At 44.1% G+C, this 24,576-nt stretch overlaps 1 protein-coding gene across 1 annotated transcript; it reads right to left on the reverse strand.

Annotated features, from left to right (window-relative positions):
- Window positions 1-2,902: 2,902 nt before the first annotated feature.
- Window positions 2,903-22,731, reverse strand: SCNN1B (sodium channel epithelial 1 subunit beta). The gene is made up of 12 exons (XM_075285966.1): window positions 22,415-22,731; window positions 21,999-22,302; window positions 19,818-20,008; window positions 19,602-19,708; window positions 9,269-9,432; window positions 7,953-8,060; window positions 5,900-6,017; window positions 5,455-5,530; window positions 5,080-5,137; window positions 4,702-4,763; window positions 4,040-4,115; window positions 2,903-3,253 (listed from the first exon to the last, which is right to left on the reverse strand). Exons 1-12 carry the CDS (start codon window positions 22,726-22,728, stop codon window positions 2,903-2,905), a joined length of 1,929 nt encoding a protein of 642 aa, XP_075142067.1. The 5' UTR covers window positions 22,729-22,731.
- Window positions 22,732-24,576: the final 1,845 nt, after the last annotated feature.

Consider the following 24,576-nt stretch of genomic DNA (forward strand, 5'->3'; position numbering starts at 1 on the left):
CATCATCACAAGTGTTTTCCCATGCCTGCCTAAAACTTTTGCACATTAGTGTGTGTCACTCTAGCAAATTCACATGCAGGGATATGAATAAGGTCTTTGCATAAAGCACTAATAAAATCGAAACAGAGGTGTCAGATTTGCAGGATTGGGAAATCACCATGTCATTAGCTGTGATTCATGTATTTTACTGCCGGATGGCCGATACAGACGGATCGGGCGCTGGTTACTATTTTTAGAGCTTTACGTTTTAATTGCGCCTTAGTCTGTTGGTTATAGCTGCGTTACACGAGCCGGGATATTTGCCTTCTGTGCAAGGTTTCGGTGAACCTCCCTTTGACATAGTAAAGACTTGGTTAAACCCTTGTAAGGGGGTGGTTAGAGCTTGAACCTCCCGCCACACTGTACTCGCCCCTTGACATGGTATGGTCTGACCTTATTACTGGGTATTGGACTCTTATGGTCCCAATAATTGGGCCACGTTGCAAGGATGACTTTTGCCTTGACTCGACAATGTGCATGCTAAGCATTGCTGTATTTCCATGCAGGTCCGGGCCCTAAGGTGACGTACCCACCACCGGGTGCAGTGCACAGGTCAGTAAGAACGGCACAGATGACATCCAGATCACATGAATGCACTGCAAATACATACCGGTATAGGACGTGCTCCATATTTTGTGGCTCCTTTCACACATCCATAAAATCTACGTCTGTGTGTATGGGGCCACGGAAATGCAAATATCCACAATTGCAGATTGGGTAGGGGCATGTGCATGAAGTTGTAAAGGGGCTGTTTAGGAATAGGCCTTAAATATGTGATGGATCAATTGTTTAGGGTTACAGTCCCTGTACTGTACACTGCATGGAGCTGGAAGCAGTTGGCTCTGTGCACTATGTAGTGCTGGGTGCCAGTACTGCAGTTCAGTTTCCATTGAAGTCAATGGAGCTAAGCTGCAGTAATAGTGCCACTGCGCAGCTGTTTCTCTTTCCATGCACTATATAGTACACAGAGCCTTATTAGCATATCGGGTGCTGAAACTGATTGCTCAGGAATGGTGAGGGCTAGGGAAAAATCCCAAGTGTCCCAGAATGAGTGAAGCAGCATCTATTACAGGATGCAAAAGTCAGAGGTGGTGAAGGGTCTGTGCAGAACTGGGGACAGTAATGCCCTATATCCTTGGCCAGGGGCACTGGAGCAGCGCAGTCACATGGGCCATAAATTGGACCCCTCCGAGCTAGATAAAGTCGCCATAAGGGTATGAGTCTCACCCTATTAAGAATTTTACTCAAGTGAGCCTTGTCTATGTCTTATCTTGACCTTGAGGGTCACAGGACAGACCGGCTCCTTTTATTACACAAGGTCATCTGTTTGCCACAACTAGAGGTGTCATTTCCCGTAGGATGACGGATACTTTGAAGTTACATAAGACGTTCCCATCATGGGCTGCATAAAGAAGTACAAAGTGAGTCTTCTACCAGGTATGGGATGGTCTCAGGTCTCCGCCCGTCTGTCTCATAAGGCTTCTACAACTTACTAGTACTAGATGTCTGTCCATACTGTCTTCTTCGCTTTTTTTTGCTACACAATGAAGTTTGGTTTTCACACCCAGCTCGTTGCCCCTCGGGGTCCATGACTGCCTACTGTGTCTTAGACACTGGTCTATATAACCATGGTCATAAGATGTGCACCCTGGATATCTGAAGATCCTCTAGGACAGGGGTAGGGAACGTACGGCTCTCCAGCTGCTGTGAAACTACAACTCCCAGAATGCTCCATTCACTTCCAAGAACAGCAGAGCCAGTATGCATGCTGGGAGTTGTAGTTTTGCAACAGCTGGAGAGCCGTACGTTCCCTACCCCTGCTCTAGGACAACCCCCCAAATAATGATCTCTAATAGACCCTGAATACGGATATCTAGCAGACACACGTCCATCTATATATTGAATTATTTATACATTTCCTGGAGGAATAACAGAGGAACCGCATATTTGATGTTACAATTTACTCCAACAGATATGTCAGTATAATTTACAGGTCCCTTTAAAAGGGTTGCATGAACTTAGAAGAATGTGGCTACTTTCTTACAGAAACAGCGCCATTCTTGTCCACTGGCTACATCTGGTATTGCAAGATATAGACAAGAGTCGCACTGTAAGAAAGTGTCCATATTTTATAATTACGTTCAATCCCTTTAAATGGATGCATTTGGGATGTTGCAAGATCATATATGATATTGTGACGATCTCTATTTACATCATTTTGTAATGAACTTGTTTCAGTTTTACAAATATTTCTCCTAAATCAATTTCTGTCTAGTCGGCGTCTTTGATGTGTTGAGTTAATCTTTGTAAGGATCCTTTAATCTGCCATGAACAGAGCGCGACGGATTTCAATTCTTTTTATTACGGAATTTGGAATAAAGTGAATACATTTACAACAATAAAACATCAAAATGGCAACAACTTATCAATGTGTCCCAATATATCTAGACCCCAACACACGGTGCGATCCGGAATACACTGGATTATTAAATGATCATATAAAAAGACTATAAAATGTACACGAAAAAGAAGAAAATCGGCAAATATAATACTAATATAACCTGTGCTACTTTATATCCTTCAAGATGTCTAAGGCTGAGGCCCCACGTAGCGAACCGCAGCTAAATTGCAACAAAGACACAGCTTCAGAAATAAACTTCAAGTATTTACATAACTTCATTCTAACGTTTGAGTAGATCAATACTGAAAAACGACCCATCACGGGACTTCATTTGATTCCAAAAATATAATATTTCTCCTTAAAAATATACATTATAGGACGGTTGTGACTAGTAGATCTCATGGAGGTGATGATTGGAGCAGCGGAGGATCGATTATTAATTGGTGGCAGTCACAAAAGTTATCATTCCTCATCACTCGATATGACTTCTATTGCGTCGTCCATCTGTTGCACCCGTAGAGAGTCATACTTCGGAGGTGGGGTGCCTGGTATGGGCGTAGCTACTTGGACTTCTTCTTCTTGTTGGAAGCCAGGGTTGGTGTAGGCTTCCACCAGCTCAGACACCGTAGGTGGCGGTTCAGGGAACTCAGGTCGTCTCCTCTTCTCTTTTCTAGATTTGGTCCAGGCAAGAAGCTTGAGTATCGTAATCCAAATGCAGTCTATAATGATTTCTCCAAACTCAATGATGCACAGGACAGATCCTCCCATCCAGAATCCAAACTGACCACCTAAGTTGGATAGTAGCCATACCACCTATGGAACAAAAAGCGCCATCAATATATAGTCCATTGTTTCATCTACTGGACATCGGTATCATAAAAGGTTGGATGAAAACCACTGTCTGTATGGCCATATGGACACCATAGAGTGGGATCCTCCACCGAGGACACCCATCTACAGTTGAGTATGGTTGTGTAACTTAGCATGAGCCCCTTCCATATTGACTATTAGTCATCTACAGTACGTGCCACAACAGTCAACCATTCTGGCATGAATGGTTATTTATGACCACCACGTAACGCACTATTCCCTCCCTATATGGTTATGGTAAAAACCTCAAATAAAACCATATTCTAAAAAAAAATGAAAAGAGGATAGTTTATGGGCAGCTGATACAGACTTTCCAATGACAACCAACACCCCAGTTCAGGAAAGTAGGCGCCATAAGGCCTAGACGGTACATGGCCCGTCCCACCATAACAATGAAGTTTTGGCAATGGCCTTCACTGTTTTGTAGGTGTTCACACAATCCAGAGAGTTACCTGGAAAAAAGAACTTATCAGACTAAATCTGGATTCTTTCATCTAATACATTTTATGGACGGAGGTATTTACAGAGAGATTTACCAAGTAATAAAATGGTGGAGAACACCTAAGTCTTGTCTCCACCGTAAATCAATATTGTCTTATTGCCAAGAGATACTCCAGCAAGGCGTTCCTTTCACTGGAATATCATCCTCCCCGCCCTTTCTTGTCCAGTAGCCTATTCTTTTGGCCTGAGGACCCGACCCCGGACCTTCACCCAGTCCCCAACACTCACATTGGTGGTCGCAGACTCTGAAACGCTGCGGTAGTTGAATTCCTGGAAGTAAATGTTCAGTTTGACGATGCCATCTCTGATAAAAGAAGCGAAAGATTTAGCAATTGCAAAATTATTGTTGGGTTAAACATTGATAGAGTTAATGTGAGCCAAAAGGTGGCCATGAGTGGTGGAGCTCCATGATGGTACCAGTTGTGGGGTCTATGAGTGGGCTTCATTGACCATCAATGGTAAAGGGAATCTCATTGAGCAAGATGGGAGAAGTAATGTGTTTAGGGACAGGTCAATCAGACAGGTCCTTAGAAAAATATTGGTGGGAGACCAGGAACTGGAACCTCCTGAGATGTCTCCAACCAAAGCTCGGAACCTTGGTAGTGACATCAATGGGCCAATTAGTAACATTTCAGTTCAGGATATTTGAAACCCAATAAACTATTGCCCAAAAACTACCAGGCTGTTAATTAGAAACACAAGATCATCTGGTCTGGTCAGTGCTGTGCAAAAGTTTTAAGCTGATATGGAAAAATGCAGCAAGTACCGAGAAGACCTGATGGAAGGCAAAGGGCAAAGGTCACCCCAAATATTAATGGGATTTACAACTGGCAACTATGTATCAGATTGAGGAGTAGAGGGGTAATATAAGAACGGCGCCATTAACCAACCTGTTCACTGTTATCTTTTCGCTGCCTTCTTTTTCATAAGAAAGAACATGAAAAATCCAGTCCTGGAATAAAAACACAAATCAACCGTTATACAAGTGGGAGGAGTCCTGGAGCCCAGATTAATGGCGTCTCTTATGTTGGATATATTCAGTGCATGTATGACGTAGGGGTTCAAAGACTACCAAAAACAGAGGTCCAACCTCGACCCTTCATGCCCACCTCTAGACCTGTAGGTGTGGACCTTCAGAACATGAATATTTTATTTGTTACATCTGGAAACCACACACTATGCATAATTGATCAGAAATGTGGTCAAGTCCATTCATAGCTAAGGGATGGATAAACTACCAGAGTGCAGCATTGTGTATGGGTACTTACCTCTGCTGCAGCGGAGGGCCAGTCTGCCATAGAGATGGTCATTTTATAGTTACTGTCACTGTAATGAGAAGAAAAACATCATCTATATACCTTTATTGCAGTCAATGTGTGCTGTATACGTCTGTATGCGGAAAGCGTCACCTAGTGGTGGCTTCAGGTAGGCAGAATTGTATCATTTATTTCTACACTGTACAATGGACAGAATGTAACATATAAAAGAAGCTGCAACCAATATAAAAGGAAATATAGGAAGTGAATCAGAACAGATATTGATCCTATTTACATAAAAAATGGAGTAGTAAGGTGAAGATTTACCTTACAGATCATATAGGGATCTCGCCTCTTAGCATAGGGAACGTAAGGATTGTTACTTACTTGCACGGCTGCTGGCAAAGGTTAATGCACTGTTCTCTCTCCGCCACAGAGTCAAAAATCTGGTAGTAGCAGGGCACTGCAAACAGAGACGGGAATGAATTAGTGGGAATCTACGCTATAGCGGGCCTACAGATGGGAGTTGCACTTGGGGTCCGCGGGTCACATAGGAAAACACCTGTATTGTGAATGATACATAGTAGTTTTGCATTGGAGCCTAGGGGATACAAGCTATTTGCTCACTTCTCTACCAATCCATAGACACCCCCATGACCCTATTCAATGCCCTGTCCATATAGGTGCTGAATCCTCCTCTAACTACACCCCTGAAATGGTGCACAGTGGTGGGTGAAGGATAGCGGTGCTACAGACCCATCTTATCCATAGTGACCCCAAGGACAGGTGGAGCAGGGATTGCACCGTATTCCCTTTTGTGGGTTCTACGTACCCCAGTCTGAATCTTCCATGTTGTTGCAGTAATGGGCCCCATCCGGGAGTGGAAATAAATAGTGAGCGCATTTGCACTGTTTCACCATGGCTTCCTGGAAACACGAACGTAGGCAAGACTGGAGAAGACAAGATACGTGAATATATATAAATAAATAGAACACAAGTGTACAAACTGTTCTCATGTATGTGGCCCAAAATGGGGGATGGGAGAAGTCAAAGTCACATGACACACAATAATGTATTACTCAACCTATAGATTACGGATAACTAGATGGTGCAATGTGACATCTGGTTCATGGCGTCCATTGCTGGAGTCTTCACGAGAGTCTTTAACAAAAATGGAGGCCATTGATTCTAATTTGCTTTTGACTGGTAGATTTTTCAGCCTCCCTCCCCCACCTCTCTTCACAGCGTGAAATGGGCAGCGACATCACCACCCCTGCCCTCCGCTTTGATCCATGTCATATTTCAGCCATATTTTTTCTTCCATTGCACAGCAACAAATATGGAGGCAGCACAAATATAGAGCATTTGCAGAAATGCTAATAAGTAATTATTAATAGGACCGACCCCCCCTCCCTCCCCCATTCAGGACCCTCATCTATTAGACCAGATACAAATGATAGATCCTGCACTGGAGGACATACTTGTAGGCAGCTGCTGATTCAGTAAGAACAGTGTAATTCCTTATTACCCCTGCGGGGGCACTGTGGGGAGATTGCATACTTGATGCCAGGTTATGATACAGATCACAGATGATCCACGATTGCCCTACTAACAAAAAGGACATTGACAAACGCTTTAAAGCGCCTTCATCTTTGTAAAATTACAGCCGTTCCTTGGAATGTGGGCTGATTTTTTTTTTGGCACCATTTGTATTTAATATACGGTAAGTAAAATCCATTGTAACCCTGAAGATTAAATGCTATTTGCTTGTAAGGTGCATGTAATATGCAGCCGATAAAGACTTTCACCAGGTGTTTTGTGCATTGCCAGGTTCGTGGGCTGCCCGAGCCTCTGTGTGCCAGTCTTATTTCATGCTAATGGTTTCTGCTGGACACCGATCAGGCATGAATGCCAGGTGCCCTGAACACTGAGCCATTTGTGCTTTCATCAGGTAACATTAGACTATCACTCTTAGGGACACCAGATTATATAACAGGATGCGTCTACACCTATCCACATGGAATTTATTAGGAGCAAAATCTAAAAGTACTCCGTCGGTATTAAAATATAAATATTCTTAAAGGGAATGTACGAGAATAGAAAGTTTAGCGCCATCCTTATCTATAGGCTGCATCTGGTATTGCAACTCAGCCAGGTGCACTTGAATGGGAGCTGAGCTGTAATAGCACAGTATGGCCACTACACCATGTATGGCGCCATCTGCATCTGCAAATACCAGCCGATCGGTGGGGTTATCAGGTATTGGACCCCCATTATTCTCATATTGGTGACCTATGCTAAGGATAGGTTATCAATATGAATTTTTGGCTTGTCTATTTAACTATATTAAGAAGGGATTTTGACAGGACAAGTGCCAGGGCAGAAGAACATGGACGCACGGTAGTTATCAATAGTATGTACAGGCAGAGGAGACAGACCTCCTGTGTGCACAGCAATACATGCTAGAATAAGGAGGTCACACTGTGATCATTGTCTATTTGAAGAAGTTGCAAACAAGATATGGACACTGAGTAAAAATCTATTACTACTGAGAGGATGGTCTTTCAAAAATCAGACATGTAAGGTCTTTGTTATCTGCAGCATGATTTACTGGATGGTGGAATACATATTGGCTCTTGTGGAAGTGTTCATTGCACCCCGCCTTCTAAAGCACCTGCACAAACTGGAAACCGCTCGGGTTGTCTTATCTTATTATCTTAATGTAATGAATGGACAGTTTGTATCAAAAACATTTCTCCGCCGCTTACTCTTAAAATGCTAAATGATAGCGCCGGGTTTTGTGCATTATAAGTCACCACTAAATAAAGTATCCTCTACAAAACAATATGTCTTATATCCATCTGTCTTACAGCTTCTGCCTTTACCTGGATTGAGTATGAACTGTTGTATTTTTCATAGAGATTTGCTACCGGAATATCGGAGCCATTCATTGTGCAGGAAGAGTAAGGAGCCTCCAAGTGCTCGGTCTGGTCCTGGAGGAAAATGCATACGAGTTAGTGCACTGATATTACGTCTTAATGATGAGTTACAGTATATGACATGTTGTAAAGCAACATCCATTGAGCTTAGTTGTCGACTACTGAAGGTTTTGCTTAAGGTGTTCACTTTCTAATGCCTGTACATGGATCTGGACTTCACTGCAGGGAACAAGCAGGCTTCAATGAAGGTTGACCCAGGTAGGTCAGGAGATGTGGTGCATGGCAACAAAGGACCGGAAAAGGCATGGTCAGGGGAAATGCTGAGGTCAGGGCAGCTGGAGTCTGTTCACCATGGTATCTAGGCAAAGGTCAGGGCAGGTAGCACAGAGTCAGGGCTAAACATGCAGAGATCAGCATGTGGGTAATCCACGTCCTGTCCTCTGATATAGATATACAGTAGAAATAACATGTTCATAAAACACTAACAAGCTATAAACTTTATTGCTCAGGCATCCTCCCACAGGAAAAGATGTCTTAAGTGTGAGGGATTGGACAGGGCCAATTTACTGAGGGAGTAGACAGGGGATAAAGGCAGGTCGCAGTAAAAGCTGAAGGAAGAACCAGTGACGTGGTCATTGCAGGTCCACAGGCAATCGTGGACAGCGAAGGAGGAAGAAGACCACGTAGAGCAACCAATGTCCATGGTAAAATGCACTACTAGTTGCTTCATACACCACTAGGTAACCTGGGAATATATACAGCAAACACTAGGACACCAGGGACTATACCAGCTATTAGATACAACAAATCCAACTCCCTGATCCATTCAACATGGCGGTCAACCTGATTTTTTGGGGGAAACATCTAAAAAGTTGCCAATGATAAGAGAATATAGGATGGAAATTCACGGACTGTTGTCAACTGAACGTCTTGTAACATTATACTGAACACTCGGTCAGTCCTCAGTTCCATTTCGTAATCAGATCCTGGAAATAAACTCCTATACACCCGAGTGCTGAATCTTACCGCACTCCGCCATCTCCCAACCTCGACTCCCTGGGAGGCTGAGAACTTAAAAGTCAATAAATAAGATAACATCCACTTACAAGGAAAGGACATTGTTATAATAACGGCCATAAACATGTTCGAAAGAAACTATTATGCGACTGTCGTAGGTTGGATTCACCCAGTTTTAACCAAACCAGGAGCTGGCCGGCGCCCAATCAGATAGCATTGTATTATATGTGTTCCCATCAACATACCACGAGAACAGCTATGGAGGTCTCTGTCCCCGGCATGGCGTAAATCCCCAAGTCCTTAAGGAACGGGAAACTTCTCTGCTGGTGGAGAATGAGTCTGGCGGCGGCTGTGCTCTGGAGATATGGGATGTATTCTTCCTGATCTATGTCCAGAACCAATGTCAGTCCTGCGGGGAAATAAATCAAGTCATACACAAGATGGTGTCACGTCTTACTGGAGCTAGTCCGAGAACAGGATCTAGAGCTGGTGTCAAGGAAGGACCCGGCAGAGATAGATAGGTCTAAGTGTTCCAAGCCTTACAGGGGTATTTCCATCTCAGCTATTTATTGTATATCCATGTTAGGGGCCATCACCTGTAGTAGGAATGGAGGTCCTATGACTGTCATTTGGGAAGTGTAGGACCAATAAAATTGGCAACTCATGACTGCTTTGAATCAGTGTAACCTATCTATCTGCAGGGCTGGGGTGATATGCTGGGTCTGGTGACAGTAACCTATCTATCTGCAGGGCTGGGGTGATATGCTGGGTCTGGTGACAGTAACCTATCTATCTGCAGGGCTGGGGTGATATGCTGGTTCTGGTGACAGTAACCTATCTATCTGCAGGGCTGGGGTGATATGCTGGTTCTGGTGACAGTAACCTATCTATCTGCAGGACTGGGGTGATATGCTGGGTCTGGTGACAGTAACCTATCTATCTGCAGGGCTGGGGTGATATGCTGGTTCTGGTGACAGTAACCTATCTATCTGCAGGGCTGGGGTGATATGCTGGTTCTGGTGACAGTAACCTATCTATCTGCAGGGCTGGGGTGATATGCTGGTTCTGGTGACAGTAACCTATCTATCTGCAGGACTGGGGTGATATGCTGGTTCTGGTGACAGTAACCTATCTATCTGCAGGGCTGGGGTGATATGCTGGTTCTGGTGACAGTAACCTATCTATCTGCAGGACTGGGGTGATATGCTGGTTCTGGTGACAGTAACCTATCTATCTGCAGGGCTGGGGTGATATGCTGGTTCTGGTGACAGTAACCTATCTATCTGCAGGGCTGGGGTGATATGCTGGGTCTGGTGACAGTAACCTATCTATCTGCAGGGCTGGGGTGATATGCTGGTTCTGGTGACAGTAACCTATCTATCTGCAGGGCTGGGGTGATATGCTGGTTCTGGTGACAGTAACCTATCTATCTGCAGGACTGGGGTGATATGCTGGGTCTGGTGACAGTAACCTATCTATCTGCAGGGCTGGGGTGATATGCTGGTTCTGGTGACAGTAACCTATCTATCTTCAGGGCTGGGGTGATATGCTGGTTCTGGTGACAGTAACCTATCTATCTGCAGGGCTGGGGTGATATGCTGGTTCTGGTGACAGTAACCTATCTATCTGCAGGACTGGGGTGATATGCTGGTTCTGGTGACAGTAACCTATCTATCTACAGGGCTGGGGTGATATGCTGGGTCTGGTGACAGTAACCTATCTATCTGCAGGGCTGGGGTGATATGCTGGTTCTGGTGACAGTAACCTATCTATCTGCAGGGCTGGGGTGATATGCTGGTTCTGGTGACAGTAACCTATCTATCTGCAGGACTGGGGTGATATGCTGGTTCTGGTGACAGTAACCTATCTATCTGCAGGGCTGGGGTGATATGCTGGTTCTGGTGACAGTAACCTATCTATCTGCAGGACTGGGGTGATATGCTGGTTCTGGTGACAGTAACCTATCTATCTGCAGGGCTGGGGTGATATGCTGGTTCTGGTGACAGTAACCTATCTATCTGCAGGGCTGGGGTGATATGCTGGGTCTGGTGACAGTAACCTATCTATCTGCAGGGCTGGGGTGATATGCTGGTACTTGTGACAGTAACCTATCTATCTGCAGGGCTGGGGTGATATGCTGGTTCTGGTGACAGTAACCTATCTATCTGCAGGGCTGGGGTGATATGCTGGGTCTGGTGACAGTAACCTATCTATCTGCAGGGCTGGGGTGATATGCTGGTTCTGGTGACAGTAACCTATCTATCTGTAGGGCTGGGGTGATATGCTGGTTCTGGTGACAGTAACCTATCTATCTGCAGGACTGGGGTGATATGCTGGTTCTGGTGACAGTAACCTATCTATCTGCAGGGCTGGGGTGATATGCTGGTTCTGGTGACAGTAACCTATCTATCTGCAGGACTGGGGTGATATGCTGGTTCTGGTGACAGTAACCTATCTATCTGCAGGGCTGGGGTGATATGCTGGTTCTGGTGACAGTAACCTATCTATCTGCAGGGCTGGGGTGATATGCTGGGTCTGGTGACAGTAACCTATCTATCTGCAGGACTGGGGTGATATTCTGGTTCTGGTGACAGTAACCTATCTATCTGCAGGGCTGGGGTGATATGCTGGTTCTGGTGATAGTAACCTATCTATCTGCAGGACTGGGGTGATATGCTGGTACTTGTGACAGTAACCTATCTATCTGCAGGGCTGGGGTGATTTTTAGATAAACTCTTCACTTCTAACATAGTATTGATGAATTCCAAGTGGCAGCAGTTTGATTCCAGCTCTAGAGGAGTCTTAGAGAGTTGCCCTGATGTAACTGCTGCTGTGAGATCAGTAACAGATAAGTAACATTGTAACTTTACCTAATATTATAGGCCTTGTTCACCTGTAACATTATGTTCTACAACTGGACACGTGAAATCTTTCCCCGCGTGATAATCACATATTTGTAAAGTTCACATTTCATCAGGAGATCGAAGCCATTAAAGTGAAATAAAGTCATTACAGTCTTGGAGTTGCCGTCAGCAGAGGACAGGCTGCTCTTTACCTACATCTGGTCACGTGGTGCGATGATGATCTCAGTAAAAGATATAAATGGTTATTCAGAGAACAGGAGTCGGTGACATTCTCTACGTCCTCCATGTATATAGCGCAGTGGTGGGGCCACCATCTACTTCTATGGGGCCGCTGTAGACCACCCTCCTGGGAGTCCCATAGAAGTGAATGGAGTGACGGCCATCCGAGTGCTCCACCACTCAGAGTAGTCAGAAACTCTTGCACTTCCTTGTTGTCAAGATCGCTCGGTGGTCCCAGTGGTCGGACCCTCAGCGATGAGATGATTACACAATATTTTGTGCACCAACTCTTTCTACCTTAGTTCAGAGAGTATAGTAGCGTAAGTGGTTTTATGTTTTATGGTTGGGGTCACACAGAAGACACTCTGTCACAACTAACCCACTGACAGGTACAGCACCCTAATAATAGTGCCATACAGTACCCTAATAATAGTGCCATACAGTACCCTAATAATAGTGCCCTACAGTAACCAAATAATAGTGCCATACAGTACCCTAATAATAGTGCCATACAGTACCCTAATAATAGTGCCATACAGTACCCTAATAATAGTCCCATACAGTACACAAATAATATTGCCATACAGTAACCTAATAATAGTGCCATACAGTACCCTAATAATAGTGCCATACAGTACCCTAATAATAGTGCCATACAGTACACAAATAATATTGCCATACAGTAACCTAATAATAGTGCCATACAGTACCCTAATAATAGTGCCATACAGTACACAAATAATATTGCCATACAGTACCCTAATAATAGTGCCATACAGTACACAAATAATATTGCCATACAGTACACAAATAATAGTGCCATACAGTACACAAATAATAGTGCCATACAGTACACAAATAATAGTGCCATACAGTACCCTAATAATAGTGCCATACAGTACCCTAATAATAGTGCCATACAGTACCCTAATAATAGTGCCATACAATACCCTAATAATAGTGCCATACAGTACCCTAATAATAGTGCCCTACAGTAACCAAATAATAGTGCCATACAGTAACCTAATAATAGTGCCATGCAGTACCCTAATAATAGTGCCATGCAGTACACAAATAATATTGCCATACAGTACCCTAATAATAGTGCCATACAATACCCTAATAATAGTGCCATACAGTACCCTAATAATAGTGCCATGCAGTACACAAATAATATTGCCATACAGTACCCTAATAATAGTGCCATACAATACCCTAATAATAGTGCCATACAGTACCCTAATAATAGTGCCCTACAGTAACCTAATAATAGTGCCATACAGTACCCTAATAATAGTGCCATACAGTAACCTAATAATAGTGCCCTACAGTACCCTAATAATAGTGCCATACAATACCCTAATAATAGTGCCATACAGTACCCTAATAATAGTGCCCTACAGTAACCTAATAATAGTGCCAAACAGTAACCTAATAATAGTGCCATAAAATACCCTAATAATAGTGCCATACAGTACCCTAATAATAGTGCCATACAGTACCCTAATAATAGTGCCCTACAGTAACCTAATAATAGTGCCATACAGTACCCTAATAATAGTGCCCTACAGTAACCTAATAATAATGCCATACAGTAACCTAATAATAGTGCCATACAATACCCTAATAATAGTGCCATACAGTACCCTAATAATAGTGCCCTACAGTAACCTAATAATAGTGCCATACAGTAACCTAATAATAATGCCATACAGTAACCTAATAATAGTGCCATACAATACCCTAATAATAGTGCCATACAGTACCCTAATAATAATGCCATACAATACCCTAATAATAGTGCCATACAGTACCCTAATAATAGTGCCCTACAGTAACCTAATAATAGTGCCAAACAGTAACCTAATAATAGTGCCCTACAGTAACCAAATAATAGTGCCCTACAGTACCCTAATAATAGTGCCATGCAGTACCCTAATAATAGTGCCATGCAGTACCCTAATAATAGTGCCATACAATATCTTAATAATAGTGCCCTACAGTAACCTAATAATAGTGCCATACAGTACCCTAATAATAGTGCCCTACAGTAACCTAATAATAGTGCCATACAGTACCCCAATAATAGTGCCATACAATAACCTAATAATAGTGTCATACAGCACCCTAATAATAGTGCCCTACAGCACCCTAATAATAGTGCCATACAGTACCCTAATAATAGTGCCATAAAATACCCTAATAATAGTGCCATACAGTACCCTAATAATAGTGCCATGCAGTACCCTAATAATAGTGCCATGCAGTACCCTAATAATAGTGCCATACAATATCTTAATAATAGTGCCCTACAGTAACCTAATAATAGTGCCATACAGTACCCTAATAATAGTGCCCTACAGTAACCTAATAATAGTGCCATACAGTACCCCAATAATAGTGCCATACAATAACCTAATAATAGTGTCATACAGCACCCTAATAATAGTGCCCTACAGCACCCTAATAATAGTGCCATACAGTACCCTAATAATAGTGCCATACAATACTAAGTCTCCACTGAAAGTTAAAAGGGTTAAAAAGTTTTTAATTTTTCTTTTGTTGTAACAGCGTCCCTCTTGTACACAGGTGTGGTCTGGTTCTAAAGCTGCAGTACCAGAAACATCCCATTGACAAGAGGGGCGCTGTTTCTCCTAAGAAATGATAAGATGTTTTGTTTTCTAATCTTCGCGATCTCAAGTTGAAACATGTCCAAGATAAGGTCAATGTGAAGAAGTTGGTAGTTCTTGCCCTAGAAGGCGTGTTACATATCAAAAACAAACACAAAGGTAATTTAACATAACTGCGGCAACAAAAAAAGAGACATGGCAGTGTATAAACCCCAAACACAAGAGATACAGTCTGAAAGGAGCGTAAACAGGAGAGTCTCAGAGGTTACTACAAGTAATCTTACAAGAACCTAGTGAAGAAGGAGCCACTGCCCCCGAGATCACTGGTTTAGGGCCCGCCAACACCAAAACCATCCTGCTCCACTTCACTGTAGGACACGATTTGATACTATTTTTGAGACACTGTATGGCGGTATTGTCTGAGCAGTGTATCGCGCTGTGGCATTATTCAGTATTATTATTTGGCCCGTGATGTTTGGACACTATTTATATGGTAATGTTTTCTGGGTCCTGGATGTCACATTATGTTATGTGCCCTTTATGGGACCTTGTTAATTGGTCAATTTTTGATAGTGTTATCCGGGCACTGAATGACACCGCTATAAGGTATTGTATTGAACTGTAAATTTTACCACAGTCTGGTGCTATTAATTAGGGTACTATATGACACAATTATTAGGGCACTGAATGACACTATTATTAGGACACTGTATAGCTCTATTATTAGGGTGGCATATGGCAGTATTATTATAGTACAGTATGGTATAGCAGTACTATTAAAGTACTGTATGGCACTATTATCAGGTTATAGTATGTATGGCGATATTAATAAGGTACTGAGTGGCACTATTATTAGGATACAGCGTGGTTCTATTATAAAGGTACTCTATGGCACTGGATGGAACAATTATTTGGGTATTATTTGGGAGTATTACCAGTGTACTGTATGGCACTATTATTAGCAGACAGTGTAGTGCTATTAATAAGGTACTATATTGCACTATTGTCAGGTTAGATTATGGTGCTATTAATAAGGTACTGTATGGCACTATTATTAGAATACAGCGCGGAGCTATTATAAAGGTACTATATGGCACTATTACCAGGTTAGTGTATGGAATAATTATTACGCTATATTTGGCAGTATTACCACTGTACTGTATGGTACTGTTATTAGGGTGGTATATGGCAGTTTTATTAGAATATAGTATGGTATGGCAGTACTATTAAAGTACTGTATGGCATTATTATTAGGTTAGAGTATGGTGCTATTAATAAGGTACTGTATGGCAGTATTATTAGGGTACAGTATGGTGCTATTAATGATGTAATGTATGGCACTATTATTAGGGTACAGTGTGGTGCTATTATAAAGGTACTGTATAGCATTATTATTAGGGTACAGTATGGTGCTATTAATAAGGTACTGTATGGCACTATTATTAGGGTACAGTATGGTGCTATTATAAAGGTACTGTATGGCACTATTATTAGGGTACAGTATGGTGCTATTAATAAGGTACTGTATGGCACTATTATTAGGGTACTGTATGGCACTATTATTAGGGTACAGTGTGGTGCTATTATTAGGATACAGTGCGGTGCTATTAATGAGGTACTGTATGGCACTATTATTAGGGTACTGTATGGCACTATTATTAGGGTACAGTGTGGTGCTATTATTAGGATACAGTGCGGTGCTATTAATAAGGTACTGTATGGCACTATTATTAGGGTACTGTATGGCACTATTATTAGGATACAGTGCGGTGCTATTATTAGGATACAGTGCGGTGCTATTAATAAGGTACTGTATGGCACTATTATTAGGGTACTGTATGGCACTATTATTAGGATACAGTATGGTGCTATTAATAAGGTACTGTATGGCACTATTATTAGGATACAGTATGGTGCTATTAATAAGGTACTGTATGGCACTATTACCAGGTTACTGTATGGAACAATCACTAGGCTTCTATATGTCACTACTTCTAGGTTACTATATGGATACTTTATTTGGTCACAGTATGGTGACATTATATATTTCTTGCTTCCTGCCCCCCCCCCCCCTCTATTCCTCCCCATGATAGACAGGGGCGAGGGGCAGACTATTCACTCCGCAGACCCCTCTCCACCCCCTTTATTCTTATCATATTTGATTATTAAGCTATTGATATCCGAGGAAAGTAAACTCTACGAGCAGAACAGAAGACCCAGAAGTCGACACCGGAGATTCTGTTTGTTGAGATATGAAACAGTCGGAACATTGATCTATTCTGGGCAGCGGCGCGGAGTGCGGGGGCCGGCGAGAGATAACAGCGGGTTACACGGACGGATATTTCTGGATACTTTTCAGGTCACATATTTCATTTCCATTAAAAATAATTTATTGTTGAGATCTGTGGCGTCTTAAAGGGATTGTCTAGACTTTTGTTATTGACCAAGACTCTCATCAATATGGGGCTCTGACCTTCGGGGCTTCACATTCAGCAGCCACTGGGGTCAGATCTATAAAGTGGATGGAGCCAGGACAGACGGCGCCATCCACTGTGTAGTGGCCATGCTGGGTTACTGCAGTCCGACAGGCTACAATGCTACAGTTTTTTCGTGACCGATGTAACAGAGGTTCGGTGTTTAGCGTCTAATGTGCCCTGTAACATGGTGCTGACAATTGAACGGGTATGGGGGAGGGGATAGACTCCTTTAAGTCGCCCCAAGAAACCGTCAGAGAGGAAAGTGTTTGACGCAAAGCTTTTACTCCACCCATGGCCGACCTACTATTAACTCTTATGTCATATTATCTCCAGAACAAGTTAATAACTTATAATTACGCCAAATGGTATGTCCCAGAATAAATCATTCTCAACACCCATGCTCCGAGCTGTTTGGCCTCATCTCGACTCATTATAGACGCCGCCGCCATTTTATTACGTGTATAATATAATAACAAACACACACCGGTGACTGTCACTCGACAGGCGGCCATCATGTCCTGTCATAGGATGGGCCTGATTTATCACAAGAAGTCTTTGTTGCCCATAGCAATCAATCTCATACCTCCCAACTCTTGAAGAACTGAAAGAGAGACAAAATGTGCGGCACGCCAAGGCAAATTTAGCTCCACCCACTTTTATGTTGACTCCGCCCATTCTCATTCATTTTCCATGTGCCCCCACACACAGTATAATCCTCCTACAGTCACCCGTAAATTATATGTCCCCCCTCTATCTCTCCCCCAGTTTCATATACACCCTTCATCTGCCCCCAGTTTCATGTCCCCTCCATCTCTTTCCCAGATTCATGTCCCCCCATCTCTGCCCCCAGATTCATGTCCCCCCATCTCTGTCCCAGTTTCATGTCCCTCCATCTCTGCCCCCAGATTCATGTACCCCATCTCTGCCCCAGTTTCATGTCCCCCATCTCTGCCCCCAGATTCATGTCCCCCCCATCTCTGTCCCAGTTTCATGTCCCTCCATCTCTGCCCCCAGATTCATGTACCCCATCTCTGCCCCAGTTTCATGTCCCCCATCTCTGCCCCCAGATTCATGTCCCCCATCTCTGCCCCCAGATTCATGTCCCCCCATCTCTGCCCCAGTTTCATGTCCCCCATCTCTGCCCCCAGATTCATGTCCCCCATCTCTGCCCCCAGATTCATGTCCCCCCATCTCTGCCCCCAGATTCATGTCCCCCATCTCTGCCCCCAGATTCATGTCCCCCCATCTCTGCCCCCAGATTCATGTCCCCCATCTCTGCCCCCAGATTCATGTCCCCCCATCTCTGCCCCCAGATTCATGTCCCCCATCTCTGCCCCCAGATTCATGTCCCCCCATCTCTGCCCCCAGATTCATGTCCCCCCATCTCTGCCCCCAGATTCATGTCCCCCCATCTCTGCCCCCAGATTCATGTCCCCCATCTCTGCCCCCAGATTCATGTCCCCCCATCTCTGCCCCCAGATTCATGTCCCCCATCTCTGCCCCCAGATTCATGTCCCCCATCTCTGCCCCCAGATTCATGTCCTCTCCATCTCTTCCCCCAGATTCATGTCCCCCATCTCTGCCCCCAGATTCATGTCTCCCCATCTCTGCCCCCAGATTCATGTCCCCACATCATCACATCGCGTCTATATAGCCAGTAGCCGGCGTGCAGCGGCAAAGCAAGTAGCTGAACTGTGACAGCTCTTTGCTTTAGTCGCGTATGTATTCAACTCAGATCTGAGTCCTCCAGACGCAGATCTGAGTTGAAATCGGGACATACCTCCCTCCAACCGGGACCGGGGGACACGTCACCGAAATCGTGAATGTCCCGCGGAAATCGGGACAGTTGGGAGGTATGATCAATCTCAATCTGACCACAGCAGTGTCAAAAGTGAAAACTGAGCTCTTATTGGTTAATAATTTTTTTGATTAGATAGTCTTTGTCTATGTGTTAAAGCAGGGGTCTCAAAGAAGTGGCCCCCAGACCACAAGTGGTTCTTGAGGTTGTTATCTGTGGCCTGCAGCAGGGGTGGGAAGAAGCCAAATGTTAAAAATACAACTAGATCACAGAATCGGGGAGAAGAGGACCCCCAACCCGGGGCTGAAACTGCAAGAGTGGAAAAAGGTCTGGTCTCACTGTCCTGGTCGGTGGAAGTATGTCCAGGAGACCGCAAGGTGCAGATGAGTTGAACACAATGGTGAAGCAAGGAGCCATCCTTTATACTGTAGGGGTAACTGGAGGGGGAGCTTTAAATTGGGGGGCAACTGGAGGGTATTGTTTACTGTGTTAGGTAAATTCGCCGTGATCCACCGACCTGCCAATAAACGCGCTCTGGGGTGGGCGCTCGTGCCCTGCCTGAGCTCTAGAGCGACATGACATGAACCTACCGAAATCTGCTCCTGGGTTAGCTGAATCCATTAGAGGTTGGCCTTCTTGGCCCCAGTTGAAGATGTAGCAGTTTCCATAGTTCTGATCGTAGATGTGCGTGAAATTTCTGCAAGAGAGAAAACATTTGTAAGGCTAGAAAGTCATCTCTTGGATAAGCAGCATAAAGATGTGCGGCATCTGCATGAAACCTTCAGTAGCCCCGGCCCTCCGTGTACCTGTAACTGCAGGCCTCCCCACCAAACATGCAGGTGAGGATCATGTCTTCTGCCTTGTAGCCCATCTCAATCTTGTCGTGTAATGATATTTTTGAGAAGATGCTGGAAAACTGCAGAAGATACCATTCCTCGATGGCTTGAAGGCCGCTTGTAAAGTTCCTGTATTGACATTTCGTCCCATTGTTGGTGCACTGGAGAAAAGGTGAACAGAATTTTTACATTGATGACGGTTCATGTATTCTTCCTTCTGGAGATACAGCTAGTAGGAAGTCTATAGAGCAGGGGTCAGGAACCTTCAGCTCTCCAGCTGCTGTGAAACTACAACTCCCAGCATGCTCCATTCACTTCCATGGGAGTTCCAAGAACAGCAGAGCAAGTGTGCATGCTGGGAGTTGTAGTTTTGCAACAGCTGGAGAGCCGTACGTTCCCTACCCCTGCTTTAGAGCAATGCTGGAAGAGGAATCCTGGAAGTGCTGATATGACTTCTGATCTCAACATCACCCAGTCTGTCTGGGAGGACATGAAGAGTCAGACGGATTGGAGCAAGTCTACATCAAGATCTGTGCTTAGTTCTCCAAGATGGAGGCGGGTACAACTTCCCTGCCCAGTTCTGCCAAAAACTGTCTGCATTGCTTGCAGCAGTTACCACACATGCCTAAAACTTTTGCACCATACGATAGGTACTGGTGGAACTTCTCTACAATGGTGCCAGATCTAGGATTTGCAATGGAGTCCTATACAAACGCAGATGACAACAGTCGGGATTTCTAAGGCCGCAGGAAAAATTCTTGTTTACTGTATCCTAAAAAACTAAAGGAGGAAACTTCATTGCGTGACACAATAACCGTGTATAAAAGTAACTGGCCTAGACTATCTGGATAGAACCTGCCGCAGACTGATCCCGAATGAATACATTATATCTTGATGCTCTCTGTTCCAATGAATTGTTTACTGGCTTCTTTCAGAAGTACGCAGACAGGGTTTTACAAGGCTCAGCCTCCCTCGGTGAGTGCCAGACACTCGGGTCACGTGTCGTAGCCTGGCGATCTTCTACAAGGACTAGAAGAAGGAGCTGCTGGAACGCTGATGTGGTGCAAGAACAAGGGGCATTGATACGTCCGACCAGTGACCCAATATTTATCAATACATGTAGACTGTCCGATGACCCGCTGTATATTTATCATCCTATGACCCGCTGTATATTTATCATCCTATGACCTGCTGTATTAGACCCTGGAGCGACAAATCTTATATACACAGTGGAGATACGCAGAGTCAGTAACTATGAAGACACCTAAATCTGCATGGGGGCTGTATACATAACAATAGGCAATAAAAAAATCAAGAAGATCCTCCATTGGGCTCAACGCTACCAGATAATGGATCCGTAACACAACAGGGTCCAAGTGGTCCAGGAGAAGACAACCCCATGTGGAGGAGACTTTAAAGTCAATGGGCACATGCCCACCTATACGTTCCCGCTGATGAAATGGGGGGTGACAACAAGCGGGGTCCTCACTTTACCGATTGCTTATACTCACAGACCACCGCCCAAACAGCCCAACCTAGCCAAGCAGAAATTTAGCTTTGGCGACACATCGGTTGGCATGTTGTTCACTTAGACCAGACAAAAGTGACGATTTACAAGCGCAATCCTATCAGAAACCTTTTATAACCACATCGTGTTCCAGAGGATGCAACCACTTACTGATTTATGGACACAAACACAAGTGCAGCGGCGAAGGTCGCCCGGGTTCACTTACCTTTCACATTTATGGCATTGTGGCTAGGACATCTTGTTCACTACTATGAGCCATTTATGTGGATTTTTATAACGCTAAGGATGGTAGGTATAAAGGACATTTGTGGATTTGCCCCTATAAAACATATCATTACCCACGGCTTTCGCTTTATATTGACTATTCTGGAAAGGGAAGGGTTAAAACTACAATTCAACGTGATCGATAAGCCCGATCGTAGCGGTCACCAAAAAATCTGTCATCCTCCCCCTTCCTCTTTGTATCGGGATCTGTTCCTTTTTAAACTGACATTGACTCTGAAAACTCTGCTAAGTTCCATCTTGGAATCCCAAGACGGACTGACAGCTCACTGAAGTATCAATGTTGAAACCATACGGTCACCATAGAATGGACTATCCCTTTAATATCATTTAACCCTTACCAGTTGAATGGCCACTTTGAACCTCTCGGCGTAGGTCGTCTGGTTGTTGTCGTTGGTCGCGTTGATCTGAGAATAATTGGTGTTGCTATCAAAGATGTCGTACACCAATGGATTTTCAGGGTCGTTTTCGTCAATGACAACCAGTGGTATGTGATTCCACAGACTGGGGTCAAGGGTCACGTTTTGGGTGGTGTTTGTTGGAAACGACAAGTTACCGTTCCTTTGGCTGGAGTACTGGATCCGGTCCAAAGCTGTGAGAACCAGCGCGTCCAACTCTTGTAGGAATGGTTTAACACGTGAATATCTGAAATTAGAAGAGGAGACCAAACTTTACATTGTGCAAGATACAGTCAGACAAACCCGTCACTGTCGTAGATGCAACGTACGGGACCCCATAGATAACGCTCCATACTCACTTAAAAGGATTAGCATTGCAGACGGTCACAGCCGGGAACACCATGGTGTTAAACCCTATGGAGAGGGACACACTGACCCCATAGGACAGATAGGTTTGTATGACAAGGCCCCACTGCCAGAAGACAAGGGCAGCAAAGAAGAGGGTCAGGATGAACCACATCACTCTTTTCTTGGGTCCCTCCGAGATAATTCGCTTGGGTCCATGAGTGTTGGTGTTATTGCAGAACCAGACCAGCAGCTCCTTATAGGTGTAACCCGGACCCTTCTGTATCCGGTGAAGGGCCCTTGTGAAATATCGTTTCACTTTATTCATACTGACCTGAAACAAAAGTCCAGACATTGACATTATTAATGCATTTCGTTTAAAGGACTTTCTTAGGGTAGTTTACAAATGGAACAATCCATGCACAGCTGCAATCCCTGGTGCGGGGTCTCAGGGGGTGGAGTATAATCCGGTGACAATCCCTGTGTCATGCCCCACCCCCTCAGAACCTTTACATAACGGCTTTGCATGGAGTGTTCCTTTAAGGCTAGGTCACCACGTTGCAGATTTTGCTGTGCCAAAGCCAAGGATGGATTGAGCAGAAGAGAGAAGTATGAGAACTTTCTAGATACTTTCCATCCCTTGGCTTTGTCTCAAGAAGCCTCAGCAAAATCTGCAACAAAAAAAAGCTGCGTTTCTGCAATGTGGGGCCTCAACCTAGAGGGGTTTCGGTGGCTTCAGGTATAACACAGTGACTAAGCTTCACCTGGAGTTTTTCTTTAAGTTCTTACCACTCGTGACACATACATGTTACATACCGAAACAACAGAATTCAGAGAAATAGAACAAGGCTCAATGCACGTACAGTAGATATCCATGGAGGATCTGAGGTGCTACTTATGGTCTGCTATCGTGTGCGATATGGTACGTCAGTGCATAATCGCTCTATAGACTTCGCATAATGCAGAATCGCTCCATAGACTTCGCATAATGCAGAATCGCTCCATAGACGTCGCATAATGCAGAATCGCTCCATAGACTTTGCATAATGCAGAATCGCTCCATAGACTTCGCATAATGCAGAATCGCTCCATAGACTTCTATAGGAACCTTATTACACTCCCTGTGCAGCTCCATGCTTGTACTCTGCTTTAGTAGGGATTTGTGCACAAGCTCTTATGACTAAGATGACACAATTTAGGCTACTAGAAACCACCCACATAACAATTACTTAGGGTTCAGCCTTTGCCCTGATCTTTAAACTTTCATTTTGTACACTCCCCGGACTCGTCAGACAGGAAACCCGATATTTGCAATTGCTTCATCGTTTCAGAATTTCACTAACTATGTCTTCATTAAATGGTTTCATCCTCAGCACATACCAACATAGTGTGCAAATAAACATCCGGGGACCTTTAAGTGGTAGAAGGAAGGGGTTAACCTGCTGATCGGTGGGGGTCTGACCACTGTGACCCCCACTGATCAGGAGAACTGGGGGGTTTTGCAGATCAGTTTTTAATGGACATTGTGTTGGCTCTATTCTTTTCAATGGGACTGATGGAGAGAGCCGAGTGTTGGGTTTCCCACTGAAGTCCCATTGAAATGAAAAGACATCCATCTTGCCGCTCCATTTTTGCGATCAGTTGGGGTCCCAGCGGTCAGACTCCCAACGATCAGCAAGTCCTATCCTATGTTGGCAAATCGCTGCCGACATGGGAATAAACCCAATTTCAACAATGTTTTTCTGTTGCCCCCCCCCCCCCCCAGTTTCTGTTAGATTCAGTACCCAATATGCTATTTAGGCTCCCTACTGTCTGGGGAGGGGGTATAACGAACAGAAACTATTGCTCAGGAATGGCGGGGGCTACGGAAAAAAAATCAGTGGAGCACCTACATGTCATGGTATACCCCCCCCCCCCCCTAAAATACAATATCTAAGACCTTCTAGTGTCCCCTCCTCTATCCATTTACTGCCTCTAACCCCCTACTATATAGTGCATGGTGTATATAGTGTTTACTATATATACTGTGTCCTATGTTGGCCAATGACATAATACATGTGACCTTAGTAGAAGTTGGAATCCCCTTTTATCATGAGGCTGCTTTTACTATGTGAATGTAAAAAATTATATCTAGCGAAGATTTTCTATCCATGTTCCAGGGAAGACAGACAAAGCC

The sequence above is a fragment of the Leptodactylus fuscus genome, chromosome 8 (assembly GCF_031893055.1).
Source record: "Leptodactylus fuscus isolate aLepFus1 chromosome 8, aLepFus1.hap2, whole genome shotgun sequence".
Lineage (NCBI taxonomy): Eukaryota > Metazoa > Chordata > Amphibia > Anura > Leptodactylidae > Leptodactylus > Leptodactylus fuscus.